The 24,774-nt window shown below is 33.5% G+C and overlaps 2 protein-coding genes across 3 annotated transcripts in view; one reads left to right on the forward strand and one right to left on the reverse strand.

Annotated features, from left to right (window-relative positions):
- The window catches only part of ARSG (arylsulfatase G), a 996,823-nt gene that overhangs the window by 461,269 nt on the left and 510,780 nt on the right, over window positions 1–24,774 (reverse strand). The window lies entirely within an intron of this gene.
- RGS9 (regulator of G protein signaling 9) overlaps window positions 1–24,774 on the forward strand; it is a 90,238-nt gene that overhangs the window by 52,124 nt on the left and 13,340 nt on the right. For both annotated transcript variants that reach the window (XM_051995246.1, XM_051995247.1), the window contains exons 10-14: window positions 4,314–4,343; window positions 5,254–5,315; window positions 15,404–15,517; window positions 19,311–19,426; window positions 22,168–22,255. In XM_051995246.1, the coding sequence (XP_051851206.1) occupies window positions 4,314–4,343; window positions 5,254–5,315; window positions 15,404–15,517; window positions 19,311–19,426; window positions 22,168–22,255 (410 nt within the window). The remainder of the gene's footprint in view (window positions 1–4,313; window positions 4,344–5,253; window positions 5,316–15,403; window positions 15,518–19,310; window positions 19,427–22,167; window positions 22,256–24,774) is intronic.

The following is a 24,774-nucleotide window of genomic DNA, read 5'->3' on the forward strand; positions in this document are numbered from 1 at the left end:
AAGAAATGGCAAACCACTGCAGTATCTTTGCCAAGAAAACCCAGATAGGGTCATGGAGAATTAGACATGACTGAAATGACTCTTTGGCGTAGGCCAGTCTTTTATATTATTTTCAAAAAATTGCTAACTACAAAACTGTTATCTGACTTAGCAATTTATGTTGACTCTCCCCGTATTCAGTGATCAATGATTCAGTAAAAATTTATCAAGCACATACTTCATGCCACACTAGCAGTGTGCTAAGTGCTGTAGATAAATAAACAAAAGACAAAATCCTGTACCCTCAACAATCTAATGAGAGATAGGCTGTATGCAGGCTAAATAGGAAATAATTAACAGAGAGAGAACGTTAGGATTAAGGGAGCTTTGGAAAAGGCTCCCTGTTGGAGATGGGATTTTAGTTGAGACTTACAGGAAACCAGGGAAGGCAAGAAGCAGAGATGAGGAGAAAGAACATTTAGGCCAGAAAAAATTTCTGGAGCCTAGAGAGGGAGTGTCTTATTTGTGATATAGCCAGGAGGTCACTATCATAGTATGACAGGAGAAAAGTATAAGAAGACTAGAAAGGTTGGGTGGGGTAAGTTGTGAAGGGCTTTAAATGCTGAGTGGAATATTTTTGTATTTGATCTTGTAGGCAATAGGGAGCCACTGGAGCTTATTGAGCAAAGGGAAGACTTTGTCTGACCTGTGATTTAGGAAAATCACATTAGTGGCTGAATGGTTTGAAGAGGCTTGGAGCAAGTAGTCTAGGTATGAGGTGATAAGGGCCCACACTAGAGTGGCAGTGACATCAGAAGAGAGAAGGAGGTATAACTGACAAGTATAACTGACAATTGTTACAATGGTAAAATTGATAGACCTTTGCAATATCTTCTATGTGGGGGGTTATAGATAGGGAGGAGTTGATAATGACTCCTAGATTGTGAATCTGGGGGACTTGGAGGATGGTATCTCTACAATAATAAGGAAGGCCTTGGGTTGAGGGGGAAAGATAATGCATTGCATTTTGGACATATTGAGCTTAAGATGTCTATTAGACATTCAGTTCAAGATGTCTGAAAGAGAATCGGAGATGTTAAATTAGAAGTCAGCGAAGAATATAGCTTAGGATATGTAGATTTGAGAATCATTAGTGTAGTTCCACATTAGTGTTAATTCCACGAGAACTGATGAGATCAGCAAGTGATATAGTATAGAAAGGAAAGAGAAGAGGGCCCAACACAGAATCTTCTGGGGAACTTATGGTCAGAAGGAATTATATAGATGAGAATTCAGCAAAGAAGACAGAGAAAGAGTGGTAAAATATGTAAAAAGAGAACCAGGAGAATTTGAAGTCCCAAAAACCTAGAAAGGAGGGAGAAGAGAGTGATCAGCAGTGTAAAAGGCTGCAGAGAGGTTAAGGAGAATGAAGACTGAGAATAGCCATTGGATTTGACAACTAAGAAATTATTGGTAACTTTGGAGAGAGCACTTTCAGTAGAATGATTATAAGAGGTTAGGAACAGAGTGAGAGGAGAAAAGATGGAGGACTTATTATAGATGGCTTTTGTGAGGACTTCAGCCACAAAGGGCAGAAGAATTAGAGAATGAGAGTAAGGATGGAAAGATCAAGAGAGGGTTTTTTTTCCTTCCAGAATGTGGGGGGGCATGACCATGTTTTTAGACAGTAAAGTATGAACCTTGTTTTCATAAACAGGGAAAAATTGAGAATAAGTGATGGAGTGGGTGTGACAGAGGGGGCAAGAAGGAATGGGATCACTAGAACATGTAACCTCTCTAGATTAGCTTTGGTAAGGAATAAGTCCTTCCCATCATATGAGATAGGTTTGAAGTAATAGGTAATAATAGAAGGTATATGAGTGATATGAGATGAGGAAGGGAGGAGAAGAGGGAGCTCATGGCAAATGGCTTCAATTTTTTTCTTTAAAATAAGAGAAAAAGTTCTTATTTGGGAGAGGGTAGGGAAAGGACAAGCCATGAGGAGGAATGAAAAAGTTTGGAAGAGTCACTATAGAGAGTGGGTTAGTAACTGATAGGGGAGAAATAGGATAGGATAGTTTAGCAGCAGTGAGAGCCCAGTTGAAGTTGTGTAATATAAACGTGTGTCAGAATGTGTGATTTTCTTTACCATCATTCAGTAGCAAGTGTTTAGCTGTATAGGTGAAATGTATAGTTGAATAAATGAAAGTGGCAAATGAAAGTTGTGCTCCAAGGTTGAGACTTAGCAGGGCAAAATTCACAAAATGATAAGGAGCTAGGTAAACAGTGTAAAGTTGAATCAGTTCACCATGAGGTTAAGTTGAAGAAAAAAGGAGAGAGTGACTAAGTGCAAAGAAAATAACCTGGGAGATAATGGAGGGTTCTGGGTTTTGTAAGGGAAGGCAGAGGGAGAGGTGAGAAGCCAATAGGTTATGTATGATCTGTTAAGGGAATTTCAGAATTCTTCAATGTGGAGGTGGTATGTTGGTAGATGATGGCAAGATCAAGGTTATGACATTTTTTGTGTGCAGCTAAGAGGTAGAATGAAGGTGTAAATCATGAAAAATGACTAAATTGAGGAAATGAATGGTTAGGGTATTTAAGGGAGAGTCGATATGCATGTTTTAGTTCCCTAATTATGAGGACAAGAATTGAAGAGGAGAGAAAAATTGGGAGCCACGTATTGGGTTCGTTGATATATAAAGGGGAGTTATCTGGAGGTGTGTAAACAATACCTACCCAGATATTGATTGAGTGGTAGATAGGAATAGCATGAATCCCTAGGGAGAAGAGGTTACTGAATGATGGAGGCAGAGGAAGAACCTAGAAATGACATCGGGAAGCAAGAAGTATGCTACCCTTGCTATCTTGATCAGTAAGTCAAAAGAAATGATTGAAGGTGCATGTAGTGGTGAAAAGAGGTGAGGTAGAGAGGCTTCTATATTTTACACATATCCTTCTATAGTTCTCTTTTCTGTTTCCCATCATCTTTGTTGTTTTTTTGTTCTTCATTCTAAAAAGGAGCCAGTGACATTAGGATAGTGATGTATTGTCTTACAAATGAATTGGATTTAAATGAGGCAAAGAACTTTTTTTCCATCTTTCTCCCATCTTCTTCTCCCTTCTGTCCCCACCCCCCCATCTTGTCAAAAACAAAAATGAAATTGAAAAGTGATTCTGTTTCATGCTTCTTGTTAGAAATGTGTTTATTTATTTACTCATTGACTTTATCTATCTATCTGTTTGTTTGTTTATATTGGTCCTGGGTATGGGAGCCAGTACTTATTTTCATGGTTGGCAGAATGGGCCAAGTATTTTAAGGACTCAAGTGATTCAGAATATCTAAAACAAAGCTCTTCAGAGTTGTGGTTTTATTGCTAGTTAAGCACTTAATCAAGAGATAGGATAGAATAGTAAGGAGAATACCAGACAGTGTCAGGAAAATCTGAATTAAAATCTTACCATTAACTTCATCAACTTTCTAAGACTTATTTATTAAGTTACAATGGTTCCCAGCCTAATAAAATTGTAGATCCTCGATATAAGAATTGTTAGTTATAAATAATATAGATAAATAAATTTTAAGATTCATCCTAGAATTTATGAGTCAAAGCACAAAACAATATCAGTGTCAAAAAACCATGACTAAAAATAAGGCTAAAAGTAACTTTATATTTAATGGGAAAGGGTGGCACTGGAGTAGGAAAAAAGAGGAGGATACACATATATATGTATTACATATGCACATATATATGCATGTGTATATGTATATAAAATATCCTAAATATATATGTATACATATTTATATGTTTATATAACTTATGTAGACAGATAGATATATAGCAGAGAAAGGCTAAAAACCCAAACTCAAGACTCAATTAGACCCAACAGGCTGGTATAAGCAAAATACTTAAATATGAACTTAGCCACTTGCTGTATAGATTTTGTGTATTCTACCTGAGTTCTGAAATGTAGGAATAATAATACTGTTTCCAAGGTTTAAAATACTGTATAAATATAAGCTAATATTATTCATTGTTTCAGTTTTATATTATAGGTGCATCCATATACATTGTTAGAATCAAACCAACTCATACCTAACCCTAAGATTCATTGATAGTGCTCTTAGAGCAATGGAACATGATATTGGCAGATCAGACCTACATCTTTTTTTTTTTTTTTTTTTTTTTTTTTTTTTTTAACTCAGCTCTTCTGTGGTTTGGTTGATCAGGTTTGGAGAGGCTCAGTTATTCAAATAAGGAAGAGATAAGCTTATTTTTTGGAAGTTATTTTGTTAATTGCTTAATGATTTTTTTTGTGTTTTGTTTTTACAGAAAAAAACAATTAGCTTGATCAGAAAAGAGGTAATTACTCTAATAAACTCCACTAAGATTAAATTTTGTATAATGCAACAAATGTGATAGATCTTGAAATTTCTATCATTTCTATAAAGACATTGGCTTTCTAATGGGTTTGATTTCTAGGGTTTGAACTGGGCTGTCCTGCTGTCTGTGAATCTGGGATTGGACCAAGTGTTTTGTCCATCCTACTGTAGCCTTTGTTCATTAATTACTTCTTCCCTCACCTCCTTCCATAGGCCCTTTCAAAGTCGGTTCAAGATAGAAAATCATTAATGGCCATTCCTGGATCTGAAGTAGTTCCTACAGAGGCATATTATGTATTTTGGTGCTTGGATTGACCAGGGAAGGAAATTGTGCTTCTGGGGATGGAGCAGAGAAAGGAAAGAAGACAAGGGGTTATTTAATATTAACTTTAAAGCCTGGTAGTGGTGAAGGTATTATCTATTTCAGGCATTATTACTTGCTGTGGTTTTTTTTTTTTAAGCACTGGAGTTTATCAACAATTTGTGAAAGAAGATAATGTGTCAGGGTGAGGGGAAGGAGAGAAAAATTTGGAACACAAGGCTCCGCAAGGATCAATGTTGAAAAATTATCTGTGCTTATGTTTTGAAAATAAAAAGCTTTAATAATAAAAAAAAGGAAGATAATGATTCAGAGTCTGTTTTCCCATCTCTCTGTTTAAGAATTTGTAGAGCATTTTTCAATCAGTGTCTTGCCTTTTAAATAATAAATGAAAGATTGGTAAAGAGTTACCCATCAACCATGAAGCATAGCTTCTGGTATTGATGAGGACACTTTCAACCTATGCTTTGAGGAGGGGGAACTAGTCCATTAGAGGTGATTTGGCAATCTAAATAGATACTATTTAGAGAATGAAAGATTGGACATCTTCTAATATTTTTGTTCCTTACAGATCATGTACTACCAACAGGCTTTAATGAGAACTACAGTGAAATCATCAGTCTCTCTTGGAGGGTATGTTACTGACTTTATAATAATAGAGGTGAAATTTTAAACAAGTGCTAAATGGAAGTGGTTGTGCTGTGTATATGTAAAGATATGCCTAGCCCATGTGCAGTATGGATAGATATTTAATCTGGAATCTATTCCATCCCTTTCTCAAGGGAAATTGTAACTTACAACTTTGTGAGGAACAAAAAGATGGTCATGACTGACTGCAAGCTTCTCCCTTCTATATCCAAAAATATTATTAGATTAATATATATATATATATATATACATACATATATATATATATTTCTACCACACTTCAGATATGTGTAGTCTAAAGGTAGGATGCTAAATATTTCAAAATATACATCTGATCATATAACTCATCCTTACCATCTTAGCCCCTTTCACCAAATGCTAGTTAATAAAAGCCAGAATGAATAGCTAGAATATCTCTTTATCAAAGTAAAAAAAAGCCATAGTTAGAATAAATATATATATTAGAATAAACCAAAGAATATGAAAAAGAATAAATGAACTCTAACTAGTAGTGAAATCTTAGAGTAGATCCCTAGTGATTGAAACTGCACTGGGCCATATCAAAGATGATACTTTAAGGAAAACGCAAAATGTCTTTGGAGACCAGCTATATTTCCAGTTTTAATTTTAGAATGATCACCAAGATGGGTTGTTGGCTACTATCATTAAGCATTTGCAGTCACCAACAAAAGGTTCTGAATAATACCTGCAGACATTTCAAAAATCACAGTATTTCAGAGTAAAAGGAGACCTCTAATTCAATCCATAAAAAAGGAAAGTCCTCTTTAATATACTTAACAAATGGTCCTCCAACCTTTTATTGAAGACTCCAATTCTGAACAACCCATAGCCTCCTGTGGTAGTACAGAGAACTTTCAGCTCTACAAAGAGTTCATGTGCAACATCTTATTTGAATCTGAGAATAGACCTGCGAATAGTTACTATTTTATCCTCATTTTACAGATTAGGAAATTAAAATTTAGAGAGATGAGGTGATTTGTCCATGACACAACTAGTAAGTGTCAGAAGAGTAAGATTTTATCATGGTATATTTGTGTAGCTGTTACAGATCACACATTTAATTGATCACAGTTGAATCATAGTACTCATAGGTTAATTTCTGGTATAGCTGAAACTTTCCCAGTTATAACCTCCATAATATCTTTCACAACCTTCTAAGGGACACAATGATTTCCCAAAGAATAATTTACAAAAAAAAAATTAAGTATTCTACTTCACAGATTTCTTCTTAGCTCTGGAAGTTTTCTGGGCAAATAAGAACAGATTTTATTTATTCCTGCAGAATTAGCTATAATGTGGTTAATCAAGTACTCAGAGAAAATTAGCACTTTGGGGGGCATCTAGTCATATAATTTCATTGAGCTAGAGAACTCACATCATAGGAGATATCTCTTCTCTTGAAGAGCAGCAACTCATCTATAACTTTTAGTCTTAAAGAGTTACCCAGGTCCTGAGAGTTTCAGATTGATTTGATGAACACATAATAGTAGGAGCACCCAGGTCTTACTAATTCTAAAGCCTTTAGCTACATCTTCACTCATTTCTCAATATCATAGCATTATTAGGATGGAAAATAGTGATGTCTTCTTTTTGACATCAAAATGAATAAAAATCCTTAGTTTTATTTAGCTAATAGTGATAAGGTATAACTTTTTACCGTAGCCTTTCCCCAGACTGTTCAGTAGCATTAAACAGAAAGCAAATAGACAAGAAAGAAGCTTATAAATAATTTTTAGGTCCATTTTCCAGTTTGAAAAAAATATTAGGGTTACAGCTTATTTTCATTAAATTTTTTCTGATTGCATTAGACCTCGGATAGTAGTTAAGTTATTGCTTTCTTGCTGTTGTTTAAGTGAAAAGAATACTTGACTTGGAATCTAAAGACAAGAGTTTAAATCTTGGCTCAGCCACTTTGATGATGTGTGATCACCTTAGGCAATTCACTTGAATTCTTTGAATCCTAGTTTGTATGTAAATTGTATTATGTAAAGTAAATTGTAAAATGTGTAAAATGAAAATGAAAATATTTATATATAACACACCTCACAAGAGGAGGATCAAACTAATATAAAGATCAGGTTAAAAAAATGAAGTATAAACAGGAATAAAGATGATTTAATGAAAAATACTTAGCTAGAACTGTAATCATCATTGGAATAGATATTAGGATATCTTCTTTAGTGTGGCCACATGCCTTGTGATTTACTTCTAAGCCACATCCTGTTTATCAAAATTCTATGATTTTGGTTACACTGATCTCCAGTGTAGTAATAATGACTCAAATTTATTTGAAGCTTCATAAATACTTTCCTCAGAACACTCCCATATATTAGATAGTATAAATATTATCCATATTTTATAGATGAGGAAAGGAAAGTGACACAAAATTAAGTGATGTGGCCCCAGATCATACAATTAGTAAGTGTTGGAACTAAGATTTAAACCTATCTTCTGTGTCCTTTTTCCACCACACCAAACTTAAAGTACAGATGACTTCTCTATGACTCATGGAATATGCAATGTGGTTTTAACTTCTCTGTAGGCAAAGTGCTCACCCTCTAGGTTGAAGACATAACCATTTTCCCACATGCCCTAGCTGCCTAAAAATATGTGTTGATTCAAAACCACTGACCTCATCTAAAGGAAATGTACTTTTGCACAAAATAATGGGGCAGTACTTATATCTCAAGCCAGCCACAAAGTTTGAGTGCCTAAATGAGAACTTAATGTGATGTCCAAGCCCTAGCTTACTCCCAAAATCACTACTGGGGCTAGTTAATTACCTAAATTGTTATTGCCTGTTAATAGCAAATTGCCATTGGTTACTGTTAATTACAAAGTAATGTACAAATTAATTTTAGTTCAAAATATTTGAAAGTTGAGCTGAGACTTCCAGGTAGTTGTAAAATTTAGTTCTTCCTAATAAATTCCAGCACATATCTGAAAATAGTTCCAGGAAGATTAATGAAAAGGGAACCAAAAATAAATGTAAATAAGCTCTTTCTTCCAGCTAAGAACTACATAGGAAAAAGCTGGCAAAGGATGGTAAAAGGGTAAATCAAGGAAGGCAGTATGAACTCTTGCTAATAAATGGGTCATAAGAAGCTGGTTATAGGTAGAGAAAGAAGTCATATGAGGAAAACTAGTATGAGCTACTACAAAGGGACCGGAAGCCAATTAGCCAACATTTTAAGCAGAAGGGTCACAAGCTAACTTAAGCTTTAGTAGCTGGAGATAAGAAGCCAAATCTCAACCCTAGTTTATTAAAATAGAAATGAGGGATATTTCTCATAGGTCACTATAGAGATAGGCAGGGCCAAGACCATAGAGGTCTTGGAGCACTGGGAGTCACAGTAAGATGCAAGCCAATTCTGGTGCCAGTGCAAGCGGGTACTGTACTAGAGGCCTGAAACCAATATAATGTCCAATATCTAACTAGGGAATTTTAGGATGATAGCAGGGGAACCAGCTACTAATTAGAGACTGCACAAGGAAAAGCCAGATAACTTAAAAAAGAGATAAACAAGACTGAAAACAAAAATTACCTTTGAGTTGACTAATAAAAAATAGGAAAAATTAAAAAGGAGAATTCACAACAAATAGAAATTAAATTATTAGAAATTATCCTTTCCAATTATATGCCAACTCAGCAGATAACAAATAAATTTGATGAATAGTTATAAAATACCAATATTAAGAGTAAGAAATGAAAAATTTAAATCACTCATCATCAAAATATTTTGAACTAGATATATTTATAGACAATTTATGTTAAAAACATCAAAGAACAATAAATCATCACATTACATAAATGTAATTACATTACATCAAATTACATAAATTGCTAAAAAAAAATGAAGGGATCCTGTTATACTTCTTACACTGGTAGGTATGGTCCTGGTATTTACATGGGCAGAGATAAAGTAGGAAAAAAAATTGTAGACTAATATCTAATGCATATTGGTACTAAAACATTGAATAAAATAACAGACCATAGCAGCATTTTAAAACAATTTAGATAATATGATGAGATTGTATTTATATTATATATGTGGAGGTCCAATACTAGGAAAACTATATATAATATTATATAATCAGTCATATTAATAAGAAACAATAAAAATCACATCATTATGTCAATAAATATAGAAAAATAATTGATGAATTAAAATACTTCTTAATGTTAAAAAAACATTTTAAAGCACTGAAATACATGGACCATTCTTTACTTTGGTAATAGTAACTATCTGTGTAACCAAGAATTAGCCTTACACATAATTGAGAAGTGCTCAAGCTTTTTCCAAAAAGATCAGGTATAAAGCAAGGATGTCTATTGTCACTACTATTATGACTGGAAAAAAGAAATTGAGAGAATAAGCATGGGTATACTATCATCAAAACTATTCGATTCTAGTTTAAAAATAGAAAAATTATCAGTGGTACAAATTATGTACACAAAACTCAAAAATATGTGAAGAGAGTAGAACAATATTTGATGGGGCACTCTTTGTGCAAATGATTCTTCATAATAAAACATTCCTTCTCATAATGCACATTTTTCTTAATCTTGAAATGCAATACAAAAAATAAAATTGGTAATATCCAAAAACTTTTTTCTTGCTAATAATTCCCTAAAATCTTGTGATCTCTTGTCTTAATATCTAAATAAAAAAATAATTTCATACAGTATTTATTTTTCATAACACATGAAATCTACACTACCATAAATACTTTTCTCTTTTTTTGCAGATATAACAAATCTTTGATTTGTTAATTCAAACTCAAGATGACAGTGATTAAACATAATGATATGAAATTTATCTATCACCTTTATTTTCACATTAGGTAGCATCACTGATTTTGTATTCTTTGGCCTAAAGCATAAAGGACTTGTACTTCACTTTGGAGGCATAATTGAAAAACACAACTTGAATTTTAAAGGCAAACAATGAAAATGAATGCATTGAATACATGGGGAGTTCTTTACAATCATATGGAGAACAAGACCAGTGAAGTGTCCAAGTAGAATACCATTTACTCCACAAACTTGCATGTAATTTTGCTTCTCATTTTTCCCCTCTACCATTAGTTTACTAATAAAACCATACAAACGCTTGAATTCAGGCAAGTTAAATGCACGAATATTGAAGAGTGACTGTATAGGAAATTGATACAAAAATATTAGACCAAAAGCTATTTTCCAGAAGACAAATGGTTAAAGGATATGAACAGGGAATTCCCCAAAGAAGAAATAAAGCCATCATTAATAATATTAAAAAAAACTCTAAATCACTACTAATAAGATAATATACATTTTTCCTTTAGAATGATCAAATTGGCAAACCTGACAAAAAAAATGACACTTTTTAGAGGGGTCTCTAGAGAGTCACAGACTAATGTGTCTGCACAGTGAAATGGTCCAATCATTCTGAAAAGTAATTTGAAATTTTATCTCCCAAATCACTAAGCTACTCATACCCTTTGATCCAGTTATATCATTTACTAATAAGCATATAACATTCATTCTCTCACTGTCCTCTTCCTCAAAGTGATCAGAAAATGATAAAAAGGACTCATATATACAGAAATATTTATAACCTTTTTGTTGTTTCAAAGAACTGGAGAAACAAAGTGAGTGCCTATCACTTGGGGAATAATTGAAAGAATATTAATGGAGTATTATTGAACCATAAGAAATGTTGAAAGGAATGGATTCAGAGAAGCTTGGGAGGACTTTTATGAAGTAATGAAGAGTTAAATAAGCAGAACCAGAATAACTACTTATGTAATTACTACAACATTATAAAGAAAAACATTTGTAAAATCCTCAATAGTGGTGATCAAATAAATGACCAATTAATAATAACTCTTGAAGACTGATGATAAATTATAATCTCTATCCTTTGGCAGAGAGAAGATATACTAGAAGTGCAGAATGAGACATGCATTTTCTGACTTGGCCAATATATAGATTTGTTTTATAGGAATCTATTTGTTATACTGAAGGACTTTTACTTTTTGGAGAGGAGATGGAGTGTTCAGTGTCATATAAATTAGCCAAAAATCAGTAAAATAATTTTATTGGCATAATAAACATTATGAATTTTACATACTTAAAAATTTTAATTTATAATATTCCCCTTTGTTGTAACTACTTTTTAAACTTAATTTGGCATTAAGTTCAGAATGTTTACATTATAAGAAAGGGCTTTTATTTGTGGGGGAGAGAGTTACAGTGGCTTGTGAATGAACTGGGACAAGTAAAATAAATTTAGTGACATATAACAAACCTTATGGGATACCTAGGTGGAATGGTGGCCCCAGAGTCAGGAAGACTCATCTTCCTGAGTTGAAATGAGGCCTTTGACCTTTACTAACCTGGACAAATCACTTAACCCTATTTGCTTTTGTTTCCTCATCTGTAAAATGAGCTGGAGTAGGAAATGACAAACCACTTCAGGATCTTTGGCAAGAAAACTTAAAAAAATGTGGTCATGAAAAGCTGGGTATTGCTTATATGTCTTAAGAACAAAAAAACTTAAATTTTTTCATATCTTTTAAAAAGTTAATTAATATGCAGCATATCCCTACATAATTTATCATGTTTCTGTAAGCTTTTGGCAATATTGTTTCATTCTTCATTATGAAAACATACATATAACTTTGTGTACTTTTGATGTGTATATTAAGTGTATTCATCCCCAAATCCAACCTTGATTCACAATAAGATTTTTAATGACATTTAAGTAAGGGTGTGCTGGAGACAGCTCAGTTTGGCTCCTGATTATGTACCTAATAGAGAACTAATTAAAAATGGAGAAATAAGTTTAATTTGGTTTTACCTGTTATCATTCTAGTGTTGGCAGAAGTACACATATATGACCATTGCTGTCACAAAATGAAACCACATCAAAGTTATTATTCATCTAAAGCAATATGCCCAATAATATAGGAGAACAACATGTATATGTGTCATAGTGATTTATAAAAAGAAAGAAAAGCATGTTGAAAATAAAGTTGAGCAGAAGAATGTTCAGAAAGGGCTAAGAAAGGCAATATTAAAACCATATCATATTTGAAATAGACTTTTCTTTAGCAAAAAATCCCCAAACCTAATCACAAATTATGTATAATGAAGATTAAAGTTTTCATATAAAGTCCTCTTTTCCCTTCTAGTTTTTGTATGTATAAGGAAATGTTCCTCTTTGTTGATGTATGACAAATTTGTGAAAATAAGGGAAAAAAATGGAATCAGCTGTGAATTTCAAATATGAGAGATTTCTTTTTTTCCAAGGAAAGAAAGTGTTTAAAAATACATATAAAATATTTGTGAAAGGGACTGGTATATGAAGATGACTCATCACCTTTTCTGCTTTGCAGATAATAGGCTGTTCCTTATAATACTTGGCAAGTTTAAAAGATTTCAAACCATAGTTCCAAGAAATAAGCTATCCCCTAGCTGGTATTTCAGTGGTATATTCGTAATAGGCAGGAACTAGAATCAGGGCATAGCAAGTTTACACATTCAATAAGATTTTATTGAATTCCCACATAACTCCTAACATTATACTAAGAATTACTACCAGATATGTTAATATAATTAGCCTTCTCATTTATTTAACCATCCAGGATCATAAAGTGAAATCTGCTTAAGTGGCATTGAACCAAATGTATTTAGGAGTTCAGCTAGTTACTATCATTTAATAATATAGATTGGAACAGAAGAGAAGAGAAATGAAAAGAATATTTTTATAAAAGGAAATTATAGAGATTTGATTATAAAGTTTGTATGTAACTTTAAATTTTAACCTTAGATATAGAAATGATAGAAGTACACTCTAAATATCATATAAAAGGTAGATGCTAATCATAAAAGGTAGACACTAATTTAAAAAATGGGGGAGGAAATAACAATTAAAAAAAATTTTGAGCTCCAAATTTTTCCCTCCCCCAACTATTGAAAAGGCAAGAAATATGATATATAGTCATGTGAAACATATATCTTATTAACCAGGTTGGGGGGGGGGGAGGAAAGGCAAGAAAAAAATTTTAAAAATGAAAAAAACAACATAATCCCATTTGCACTCAGAGTTCATTACTTCTCTCTCTGGGTGTAGAAAGCATTTTTCATGGTCAGTCCTTTAGAAATGACATGGATCATTGTATTGACCAAAGTAGTTAAGTCTTTCATAGTTGATTATTGTTACAGATTGGGGTTACTGTGTATAATGTTTTCCTGCTTCTTCTCATTTCACTTTGTATCACTTCATACGTTTTTCTAGGTTTCTGAGACCATCTTCCTTGTCATTTCTTATAATACAATTCTGTTCCATCAATATTATATAAAAGGTGGATCTTAAAGTACATAAAGTAAAATAAGTACATTATTAGTGTTGTTAATTTAGGATTAATTAGTTTTCATTTATTTTCACAGAAGCAATTCATGGAATTATTGAGTAGCAACTAAAATTGATTTGAAAAATGCATCACAAGTGGTTACAGTTATATTGAAAGTGAAAAATAATCAAGCTCTAATCCTTTAAAACTTTGAGATCTCAGATTTTATATGTAACTTACCATGGGCTTATGTGCATTTTATGTGTATCTATTTGTTAAAGTCAGACAAGGAATTTATAACCACACTGAAAATTAAGTAGTTGCCAACACTGTAACCTGCTTTAGAGAGGATACTTGTGATGATTTGACCCAGTGAGTGTCAACTTGGTTCCCTTTGCAACCAAGGGTAGATTTTTTCCAGGCAGTTGGCTGAATCAGGAATATCATCCATGACCATGGAAGAACGTTCTTTGTGTGAAGTTTAGGGACCCTTGGAAAGATAATTTCAATTTCCTTAGTATATAGTGTTCTAAGGAGTATTTAACAAGTGATTTAAAAAAAAATGTACCCATGACCTATATACTTGTAAGTTTAATCTGCATCATTAACATTTTCTATATCACTTCTTAAGTTTAAACAATCAAAACAATTCATCCAGACCTGATTTGTAATATTTGCCAATTAAAAAAAATTTTTTTTTTTTTTTTGCTGAGGCAATTGGGGTTAAGTGACTTGCTCAGGGTCACACAGCTAGAAAGTGTTAAGTATCTGAGACCAGATTTAAACTCAGGTCCTCCTTAATTCAGGGCTGGTGCTCTATCTACTGTGCCACCTAGCTGCCCCATTTGCCAATTTTTAAGTTGTAAATGCTCTCAGTGAAAATTTAACAACTGGCTTTTGAGAAACAATTGGAACTGGGTCCAGCATACTTTTGACTCTAACAAATTGGGAAATCTATCACAGATTCAGTACCTGATTCAGAGTTGTAAGTTTATGTTGATAAAGAGGAAAGAAAAGCAAACAAACAAAAAAACTTATTAATCCAACTATGTGTAAAGTACAGTGGGGGATATAAGAATAGATAAAAGATAGATCTTGCCCTTAAGGTGCTTACAACCCTATGGGGACAGTAATATGCAAAAAAAAAAATGTGCAAAACAAATAACAAGTAAGAAATAATTATTGGATGGAAAAGATAAGAACCAAGAGGAGTTTAGGAAGATTTCCTGTTAAAAAAAATGGGATTTTAGATGACTGATAAAGGCAATTAAGGAAGTCCATAGGTGAAATTGAGGAGAGAGAGTATTCTGGGTATAGGGAATAGCCAGAGAAAATGCCTAGAGCTGAGAGACGGAGTGTTTTGTTCATGGTAATCTGATACTGACAGAATATTGATGAAATCACTTGAATGGTGATGTGCTTTTTTCTTTTTAATAGCATAACACTTAAAAAATAAGGGTTTTATTATTGTTTTCTACATATCAATGTAAAAAATCAATTACCTCCTTCCATCCATCCTTAGCCAATAGAACCCTTCCTAGAAGAAAGAATAGTTAAGCAAAATAAGCAGCGTGTTGGTAATATGTTATGTAATATTTCTATAGTCTACCAATTCATTTTAGAGGAGGGAAAGGTTTTTCATTATTGGTTTCCTGGACTCAAACTTTGTCACTGGATTGATCAATTTTCTTTTCATCTTTTTTTTTTTTTTTCAGAATTGTGAAATACAGTGAACAGTTCTTTTCCAATGATCCTATCATATCAGGATGTCTCCCTAGCAATCCTTGGATAACAGATGATATCCAGTTCTGGGAACTAAATGCCAAATTGTATGTACCAGACATTGTTTCTAAAAAACAAAATTCAAATACTTTTATGTACTTTTTATATTATTAAGACCAGAGTTCCTCAAACTTTTTCAGGTAATAAGTTCACTTAGTGGCTCAGTAATTTTTTCATGAGTTCCTAGGCCAAAAGAAATACTAATAGTTCTATTTATTGAAAAATTAGATTGAAAATTTAAAATATCCCTTGATGCCCCTATGAGTTTTCTTCCTATCTCAGGAAACTAGAAATATATTTTGGGAACCAAGGTTTAGACTATAAGCTTCTGAAAGACAGGGACTGCCTTGATTCAATAATTTTACTAAGTAATTTATTGGATTTAGTGTTTCACGGATTTAGAATTAGAATGAACCTTAGAAGTCATCACACTAATTTTGTAGAAATCATATCCCAGAAAAGTTGTGACTTGCCCAAGATCACACTGTGGTTCTATTAGTATTTTAAAAATTAGCATGATTTGTGTTTAGTTTCTGGGGATATAACTACAAAAATAGCAATAATCCATGTTCTCAATGTACTTATATCCTAATGGGAAAAACAATAAAGATTATATATATATATATAATTATATATAGAATAAACATAAAGACAACAAAATAAAGTCACTACATTACAAGCTAGTTTGAGAATGATGGCCCTAAGGTGAAGGAATCAGGTATAGGAGATACTTAAGCTTAATATTTTAAAAGTATAAATTTTTATTAATATATATATTTTTTTATATAACTATAATTTTCCTTTGTATCCTTTCCCTTCTTCTTCATAGAGCACTATCCCTCATCCAAGAAAATTGAGTTGCTTTTTGAAGGAAATGGAGTAGAAACAAATACCAATGCAATAAATATGTATTAAATGCTTTTGCTATTTAGTTGTTTCAGTTTTATATATAACTCCTCATGACCCCCTTTGGGGTTTTTTTGGTAAAGATATGGGAGTAGTTTTCCATTTCCTTCTCCAGCTCATTTTATAGATGAGGAACTGAGGCAAGAAGGATTGACTTGTCCAGGATTACAAAGCTAATGAGTGTCTGAAGCCAGGTTTGAATTCTGGAAGAAGAGTCTTCCTGATGCTCTATCCACTGTCCTATCTACCTGCCTCATTAAGTGTCTATCACATACAATATACAGTGCTAGGCAATGGGGTTACAAAGATGAAATAATCTTTATTCTTAAGAAACTTGCAACTTTATAAGAAGATAAGACATTTATAAAGAGATTTGATATGGGTTAGAAAAACAAACAAATTAACTAACAAATTTTATATGTCAACATGAAGCATCAATGAGAGATTGATGTGGAGATTAGTATGAAAATAAAGGCCTACCTATTATTGCTACTTTAAAGCCTAATTGAAGAGTCTTAAATAATAGAATTTATAGATGGGAATCATGATTTTTGTAAAGGTTAAATAAGATATTTGAGATCTTTGCACACTTATTTTTCTCTTCTGTAAAATAAGAGATGTAGATAATCTCCAAAGTTGCTTTTACTTCTAAATCTTATGAACTCAGAGAATCTTTGATGCTAGATGTTTCAACCTTCTAAGACCTATCCATGATGGACAATGTATTATGCACCTCCTGAGCTCTTCAGCCATCAAAAGCAACTTGAATTATGAAAAGCTCTCTGTGCTAGATGTTATTTCAGTAGTGGTTAGTTGATGGGAATAGAAGCTGCATTCATGTAGTTTGCAACTGGGATATTATGACTTCATCTGCCTCCATAATAAATGGCTATATGACATCAAGCTGGCCAAATTATTTGCTTTCAGTTGAGTGAGGCTTTGGAAGTAGCTGAAATCCATGGAAAAATGCTTACTTAATTTGACAAAGTCATAATAAACAACACATTTTTTTGAAAACTTATTAATAAAAACAGAAATTGAAATTGTAGAATCTGAAAAATTCCTGAGGGCTGTGGTGATTTTTATTTTTGCAAGTGTCTAGCAGTCATACATTGCACATAGTAGGTGCTTAATAACTATTTTAAAAAATTGGATTCAATTAAATATTTGCCTTTGGTACAAGTTAGTAGTTGACTCAGTTGGTCACCCTCTGCAATTGCTTGGTGGAAAAATGAAAAAAAAATACTTCTATGTATTTGAACAAAAATTGATTAAAGTAATTCCTAAGCATGTTTTTAACAAAGTGACAAGAAATAATAGAGAGACTGAAACACCCTAAAGAAAATGGGCAGCACATATATTGTATCTAGAATATACTATAACATATTTAACATGTATAAGACTGCTTGCCATCTAGAGTAGGGAGTGGAGGGAGGGAAGGGAAAAGTCATAACAGAAGTGAGTGCAAGGAATAATGTTGTAAAAAATTACCCAGGCATGTGTTCTGTCAATAAAAATTTATAATAAAAAAAAAGAAAAAAAGAAAATGTGCAGATCTATTCTTCCCATTTCTCTTGGGCATCAGGATAAGACTTTAGTTCCTTGGAGATCCAACTTTTTAAACTACCAAAAGAATAACAGGTTGCACAGAGTAGATTTGTAATTTCATGTGTAATCATCTTTTTAATATTATACACACAATATGTAATATAATATGTGTATGTATATGTTATGTTATGGAAAAGCTTGTTTTATTCCATAAATTTAAACAAAGAAAAGAAAGAAAGATGGGGATGGGGGAAAGAAAGCCATTTGTAAAATGTTTGAAAAGCTCTAGGATAGGGAGCAATGAAGATGGTTAGACATGACTTCTTAGCTTAGCATAGAATCCATAGCTTATAGGAGTAGAGAGACTTAATTGATAGTGATCTTTATGTAGAGGCTGAGAATAAGGTCTATACAACTTTGGATGAATAAATATGGAAAAACTGGATGCAATATTTGATGAGTGGACAGAGAACATTGGTATGCTGTGTCTCATATACCTCTAGGTAGCATTCATTGTCTCACAGATCTCTACTTTTTTGGGCAAAATAAAAATTTATAGAGTTTCGTGAAATGTTGTATACTAATGGTCTCTACTTGTTTTCAGTTTCTTACTCTTACAGGTCAAATTTATTTTGAGATAAGGAGAACCTTTCTTTTTTTTTTTTAATTTAAATTTTATTTTATTTAATAATAACTTTGTATTGACAGAATCCATGCCAGGGTAATTTTTTACAACATTATCCCTTGCACTCGCTTATGTTTCGATTTTTTCCCTTCCCTCCCTCCACCCCCCCCCCCAAGATGGCAAGCAGTCCTATAAATGTTAAATATGTTGCAGTATATCCTAGATACAATACATATTTGCAGAACCGAACAGTTCTCCTGTTGCACAGGGAGAATTGGATTCAGAAGGTAAAAATAACTCGGGAAGAAAATCAAAAATGCAAATAGTTCACATTCGTTTCCCAGTGTTCCTTCTTTGGGTGTAGCTGTTTCTGTCCATCCTTTATCCATTGAAACTCGGTTAGGTCTCTTTGTCATAGAAATCAACTTTCATCAGAATACAAGGGAGAACCTTTCTTTAGGACTAGAGATCACATTGATTTAGGAATGTAGTATCCCTTAGAGATAATCTAATTCAACAGTGCCATTTTCCAGAACAAGAGATTGAATCCCAGAGAGATTGTGACTTGCCTGTAGTCTTGTGGGTAGTCAGAAACAAAGGCAGGGTTTGAATCCTACTTCTTTAACTTGTGATTCAGCATAATTCCCACTATTTCACCCTGTTTTTGCTCTTCTATGAAGGTGGGGAAGGGGAAACATCGAAAGTTGCTGCTGTAGCATTTTCTATTTCTGAGTCTATGTATATATGTGATCCTCTTTCAGGGTAGACATCCCAACCAAAATGAGAGTGGAACGATGGGCCTTTAATTTCAATGAACTGATCCGAGATCCCAAGGGGCGACAGAGCTTCCAGTTATTTCTGAAGAAAGAATTCAGTGGTGCGTCTGAATTTAATCTTCCTTATACACTTTCTTTTTTTATACCAGGCATGAATTTTGGGAGGTTCTCAGGAAAGTAGAAGCTTTTTCCTGGATATTCTCACGGTTTTATTTGTTTTGTGCTTATCCAATAACCAGCTTTACTTTTAAAGCTTTCAGAAATATTTGCCAATCCTGGTAATAGCTGACATTTATATAAGACTTATATTTGCAGAGTGTTTTATATAATTTATTTTATTTGACCCTCACAACTCTGTTGGGATTTTACTTTACCTTAGGAATTATTATCTATAATTTATAGGTGAGGAAACTGAGGCTCAGAAAGATTAGGTTAGTCATGGTCACATAACTAGAAAGTGACAGAGATGGAATTTAAGACTAGGCCTTCCTTAATTTCAAGCTCTAATGCCAAATTATCCTTGGGGTGGGGAAAAACATGCACCAGTTTATAAAATCTCTGTTAACGTTGGCACTTGTCTTAGTACAACTTTTGCCTTTTTCCTTTGCCCACATCCTTTCCTGCTTTGTCACTGATCAGTCAAAGGACTCTACTGTGACACATATCCTTGAAGTTTTTTCTTTCAAACATAAATTCTGAGACAAACCCAGTAAGGAGAATGTAAGGGGAATTAAATGTATTAATGTCTTTAATGTCCCATTTCCTGATTCCCTTTAGCTAATTTTTTTTCCTTGTCATATACTATTTCTCCTGATTGGGCAAAATTAACTTTGATGTCCAATCTCAGGAAAAATAAAAATCTCCTCAAGGTATTCATGTCCATAAATATGAAATAATGTCTGAAAAATAGCTGACCAAATCAGAAAGCCATGTCAGAGGGTAAAAACAATACAAAACAAAACAAAAAAAATCCCTTCCTTCCTTGAACAGAAAGTCAAGCTGGTTGTGTGAGCTTAGTTGAAAGCTATCTCTTCAGCATTCCCTGTCCCCAAATCCACCCCTCAGGGAGAGTGAATTATTTGAGGTCTGATAATCAAGTTACATTCATGAGAACAACTAGATGGCCCCATTTCCCTTCCAACTGAGATTCTGTTACTCATCAGTAAGATCCATTATCTAATTTTCATTGACATACCAATAACCTGTCTGCCAGCTTCTTGTAGAACATTATTTTATGATATGGCTTGTTAAACATCTTTCTCTGTATTATATAGCCTAATTATAAGTGATAAAACCCAAAGCAAGAGAAGTGCATTTAGTTCCACAGAGAACCAAGTGGCCAGATGAGTATAGTTCCATCTGGTGGTCCAAGTGACAAAATACAGCTGCTGACAATAAGCCCTTACTATATTAAGAATTCTCTCTAATAGTCCCTCTGTCATTACTGTGTTATCTGTTGCCTATCCCCTCCTTTAGGCAATATGTAGGCCTCAGGTATGGATCAGGAAAATAAATTATTAGTTCTTTAACTTAACCTTACCTACATTATCTAATTGCTCCCCCATGCAAATAGATAGTTCATTTCTATTATATTTAATCTAATACAGTCATGTTCACCATCTAGGTTTTTACATACTGACTCCCACCCAATGACAATAAATATCCTAATTAGCAGTGTGCATGGTATTAGGGGATGGCCTGGATTATCTCTAAGATCCTTTCCAATTCTCAAATTGTGCTTTCCTGTAGTTTCTGCTGAGCAGGGTATATTTTTCCTTGAAATCCTGGTTTGCTTTCACACTTCAATTTTCAGGTGGTCTAGTATTTGTCTTTTTTTTTTTTTCCTATCTGTGACATGTTCAAGAACTTGCCTATATACAAAAGGATAAAGAGGTACCTTCCTGCCATCTCCCAAGATATCTATTTGGCACTCTATTGCCACATTATCTATATAACCTTTCTCACCCTCACCCCAATCTCCTTACCCAGTAATTTTCCCTCTTTTCTCTACTTTACTGTTAAACTGAAGAATGTCAAGATAAGGAAACTCATGGATTTCTTCATAGGACACCAAAGTGTGATGAGGCACTTAGTTGAGAAAGAACTGAAGAATTGTTAGGAGTTCTGCTTTCTGTATCTTTCCTTCCCATCAAGTTAAAGTGGTTTTGCCATGCAAAAAGTCACTTAGTTAGATGTTAATTATTCTATTCTAATTATTTAGCCAATTCACCAAAACCATTAAGTAGCATAAATAGCAATTTTATTCTGCATTTTGTACATAATGGGATGAAGAGGGAAGGATATACCAATACAGGTACTGTTCTTGCCCAAATCCAGCTGAGGAAATGGGAAACACACACACACACACACACACACACACACATACGTGCATGCATATACATAAATATTTCCCTTGGAATAACTCAAGAAGATAAATCCTATTACAAGCTGCAAAAAATGGCAGATTAGTTAAATTTAAATTTAAAAAAAGATTCTTAAGCCTCAGCTATAGGTCAGCTTGTTAAAAAAATATTTGCCACAATCAAATTCTAATACAATAAAGGAACAGCAAATGATCTTATAGAGTTTGTTGTAATGGGATTTGATCTGTGTACTTCAATAGATGGAAAGCTTGGCACTAAGCCCAGGATAATTATTCACTATGAACCATTTGAAGATAGGAGTGTTTTGCAGAATTCAGAAAGCAAGTAGCAGCCCAATGAATTTATAAGGAGGTGGTAAATAATGAATGAAATTTTGATCAACCTCTGCTGTCCTATTCCTTTTTTCTTCTCATTTCTTTTTTGGTTCTTGTCTATCTGGTCCTTCTTAACTTCTTCAGGGGAGAATCTGGGATTCTGGGAAGCTTGTGAAGATTTGAAATATGGAGATCAGTCCAAGGTCAAAGACAAGGCCGAAGAAATTTACAAGTGAGCATTGCAAAGACTGAAGTTTTTGTGAAAATCTTTCTCTTAGCCCCTTCTTCTACCACCCCATGTATTATCATCCTTTTGTGAATAGCTAAGCAAATCTGAGTTGTGTGAAGTTGTATTGCCTATAAATTAGTTATGGTCACATGTATTGGCAAGAAACCATGGAGACCATCCTTTCTCTGATTCAGGAAAATTTGTAATGTCTTTGGACTCCTTGTCCATTTAAACCAACCAGTCAGGAGTGAACAATTGAAGACCAGAAATCAAAAACTCATCTCCCAGTTGTGTCTGTGTATGCAGGTGTGCTGGGCTTTGCATATTTCTTGTCAATTAAGGTGAGATTTGACCGTGGTAAATCAAAATTTTTTTTCTGGGGTTTCTTTGAAGACAGTCTAAGAGGTTTCTGTAACTTCTTCCCCAATAAGAAAATATTTAAGATCAGGAAAGATTACAGATTAGTTATTTTCTCTATACTTCTTCAGCTTTACAGCCCTCCAGAAAAAGTTACTTTGCACCATATTAGATCAATCACAACTTGATCCCATAGGAGAAGGAAGACTTGAACCCCATATGGCAACATCATTATGGATTAACACCAAAGAACTCTAATCCTTGAAATATTCACTTAGCACCCTTCTCCAATCAATCTCCAAGTGGCAGGAGCATAAATTAACTAATGGGATTTCACAGAGCCCACCTGCTGGTAAAGATATTTTGCTGTTGTTCCACAGCCCTCACTCACTGCACCCTGCCCCCCATGATGGAAAGGGCTTGGAAACTCTGATGGGGACAGTCTTTTCACTCAAGAGGCTGTTGAGAACAGAGACCTAGTCTGAGAGAAATATATATCCCTCAACTCAATGGGGCTGAAACCACCTTAATGTTTAGCTTTACATATAGAATACAAAGGAAAGTTAACAAATGTTCCATGAAATAAAACTTCCGAGTTATTCAAGGAGAGAATGGAACAAGGATAACAATATAATACCTACAATTTTAAAAATGAAACCCATAGAAGAAATTATGAGGGAACATTGGTCAGAACTTAGAGCTCTCAATGCAGAATTTAAGTGCTCAATTGGAAGATTAGGAAAAAAATATTTAATTTATGATGAAGTATCTCTTAAGTGAGAAGATAGATGAACAAGTTTAGAACATCACAATACTAAAATGGAGTAAAATGTGGTAGAAGAAAAACAATATTTTGAGAATTTATGAATTCCATATAAGGAAAAGTGATTGACTTTGAATAAAGTTATTCAGAGATAACAAAGTTCATAGGTCTCCAATCAGAAGAGACAAATAAAAAAACTTGAATGCCATAATGCAGTAAATAATACTAGAAAATTGCTCAGAATTTCTAAATATTCACCATTATGCATCAATTGAGAGAATTCATGGATAGCCTCTAAATGTGCTCACATACACACACCCTCCCCAAACTGTGCTTCAAATGCCAAGACTAAATTGGTTAAGTTAAACAATCTAAATGAAGGCAATAAGCTTTTTCAGCATCCAGGAGAAAAACCTTAAAATATGAAGGAAAGGAAATTAGATTATTCTGTAGCCACAAGGAATTGGGGAAAGGAATGAAAATTCAAAATGATATGATATTCCCTGAAAAATTGAGTCTAATCATCAATGAAAAACAGATGATCATTTAACAAAAGAAGCAGTCCTGAAAAAAAGGAGAATATTCTACTTGCAAACATTCCAAACAACTTAAAAATAAGTAAGTACAACTATAAAATATAAGTATTATTTATCTGCTAATTAGTAGTGAAATCAATTGTCCCATATTTAGAAGTATGCTTTTTTTAAGTGAGAGAAATATTAACCTAAAATATTAAAAAAAATTCCAAAAGACATCACTAAAGGATACAAAGGAATAAAAATATAAAAAGATAAATAGACATGAAAGTACAAGAGCTGAACTATATAGATCAATTAGTGTCAATGCATTTTGTGGAATAGAAGTTTAGAATGGGAAGCCCAACAGAATTGGAGAAAGACAAGAGAAAGAAGGGATGGTTGTAATCGTACCAAATCCGTGAATGAACAGTGGAAGGGATACTGAACCCTACAGAATCTTGGTAAATCGGAGTTGCTATAGGAGAATGGGAAAGACAGCAGATTAGAGGAGTTGAGTCTGGGGGACTGGGACTCAACTGGACTGAGTTCACTCTAGTTGTGGGGAGGTATCTTAATGAAGAGCACTCCCATTTGCCAAAATACTCTAGGGCTCACCATCCCTCCACTGTTCACTAACATATAACTAAATATGAGTGGATAAGCCAATAAAATGAAAGTGTGAAAGAATAGATATAATGGAATTGCAAGAAACCATGTAAATTGAAAGAAACAATCAATATTATAAATAAAGAGAAGCATAAAAAACATAAACTGATGCAAAATAGAGTAAGCAGAACAAGGAAAGCAATATATACAAGAATTGCAGCAAAGTAAGAAGAAAGAACAACAAAACAATTGAATCTCAGGTTTGTGAAATTAGAATG

Source organism: Antechinus flavipes, chromosome 4, assembly GCF_016432865.1.
Source record: "Antechinus flavipes isolate AdamAnt ecotype Samford, QLD, Australia chromosome 4, AdamAnt_v2, whole genome shotgun sequence".
In the NCBI taxonomy this organism is placed as follows: Eukaryota; Metazoa; Chordata; class Mammalia; order Dasyuromorphia; family Dasyuridae; genus Antechinus; species Antechinus flavipes.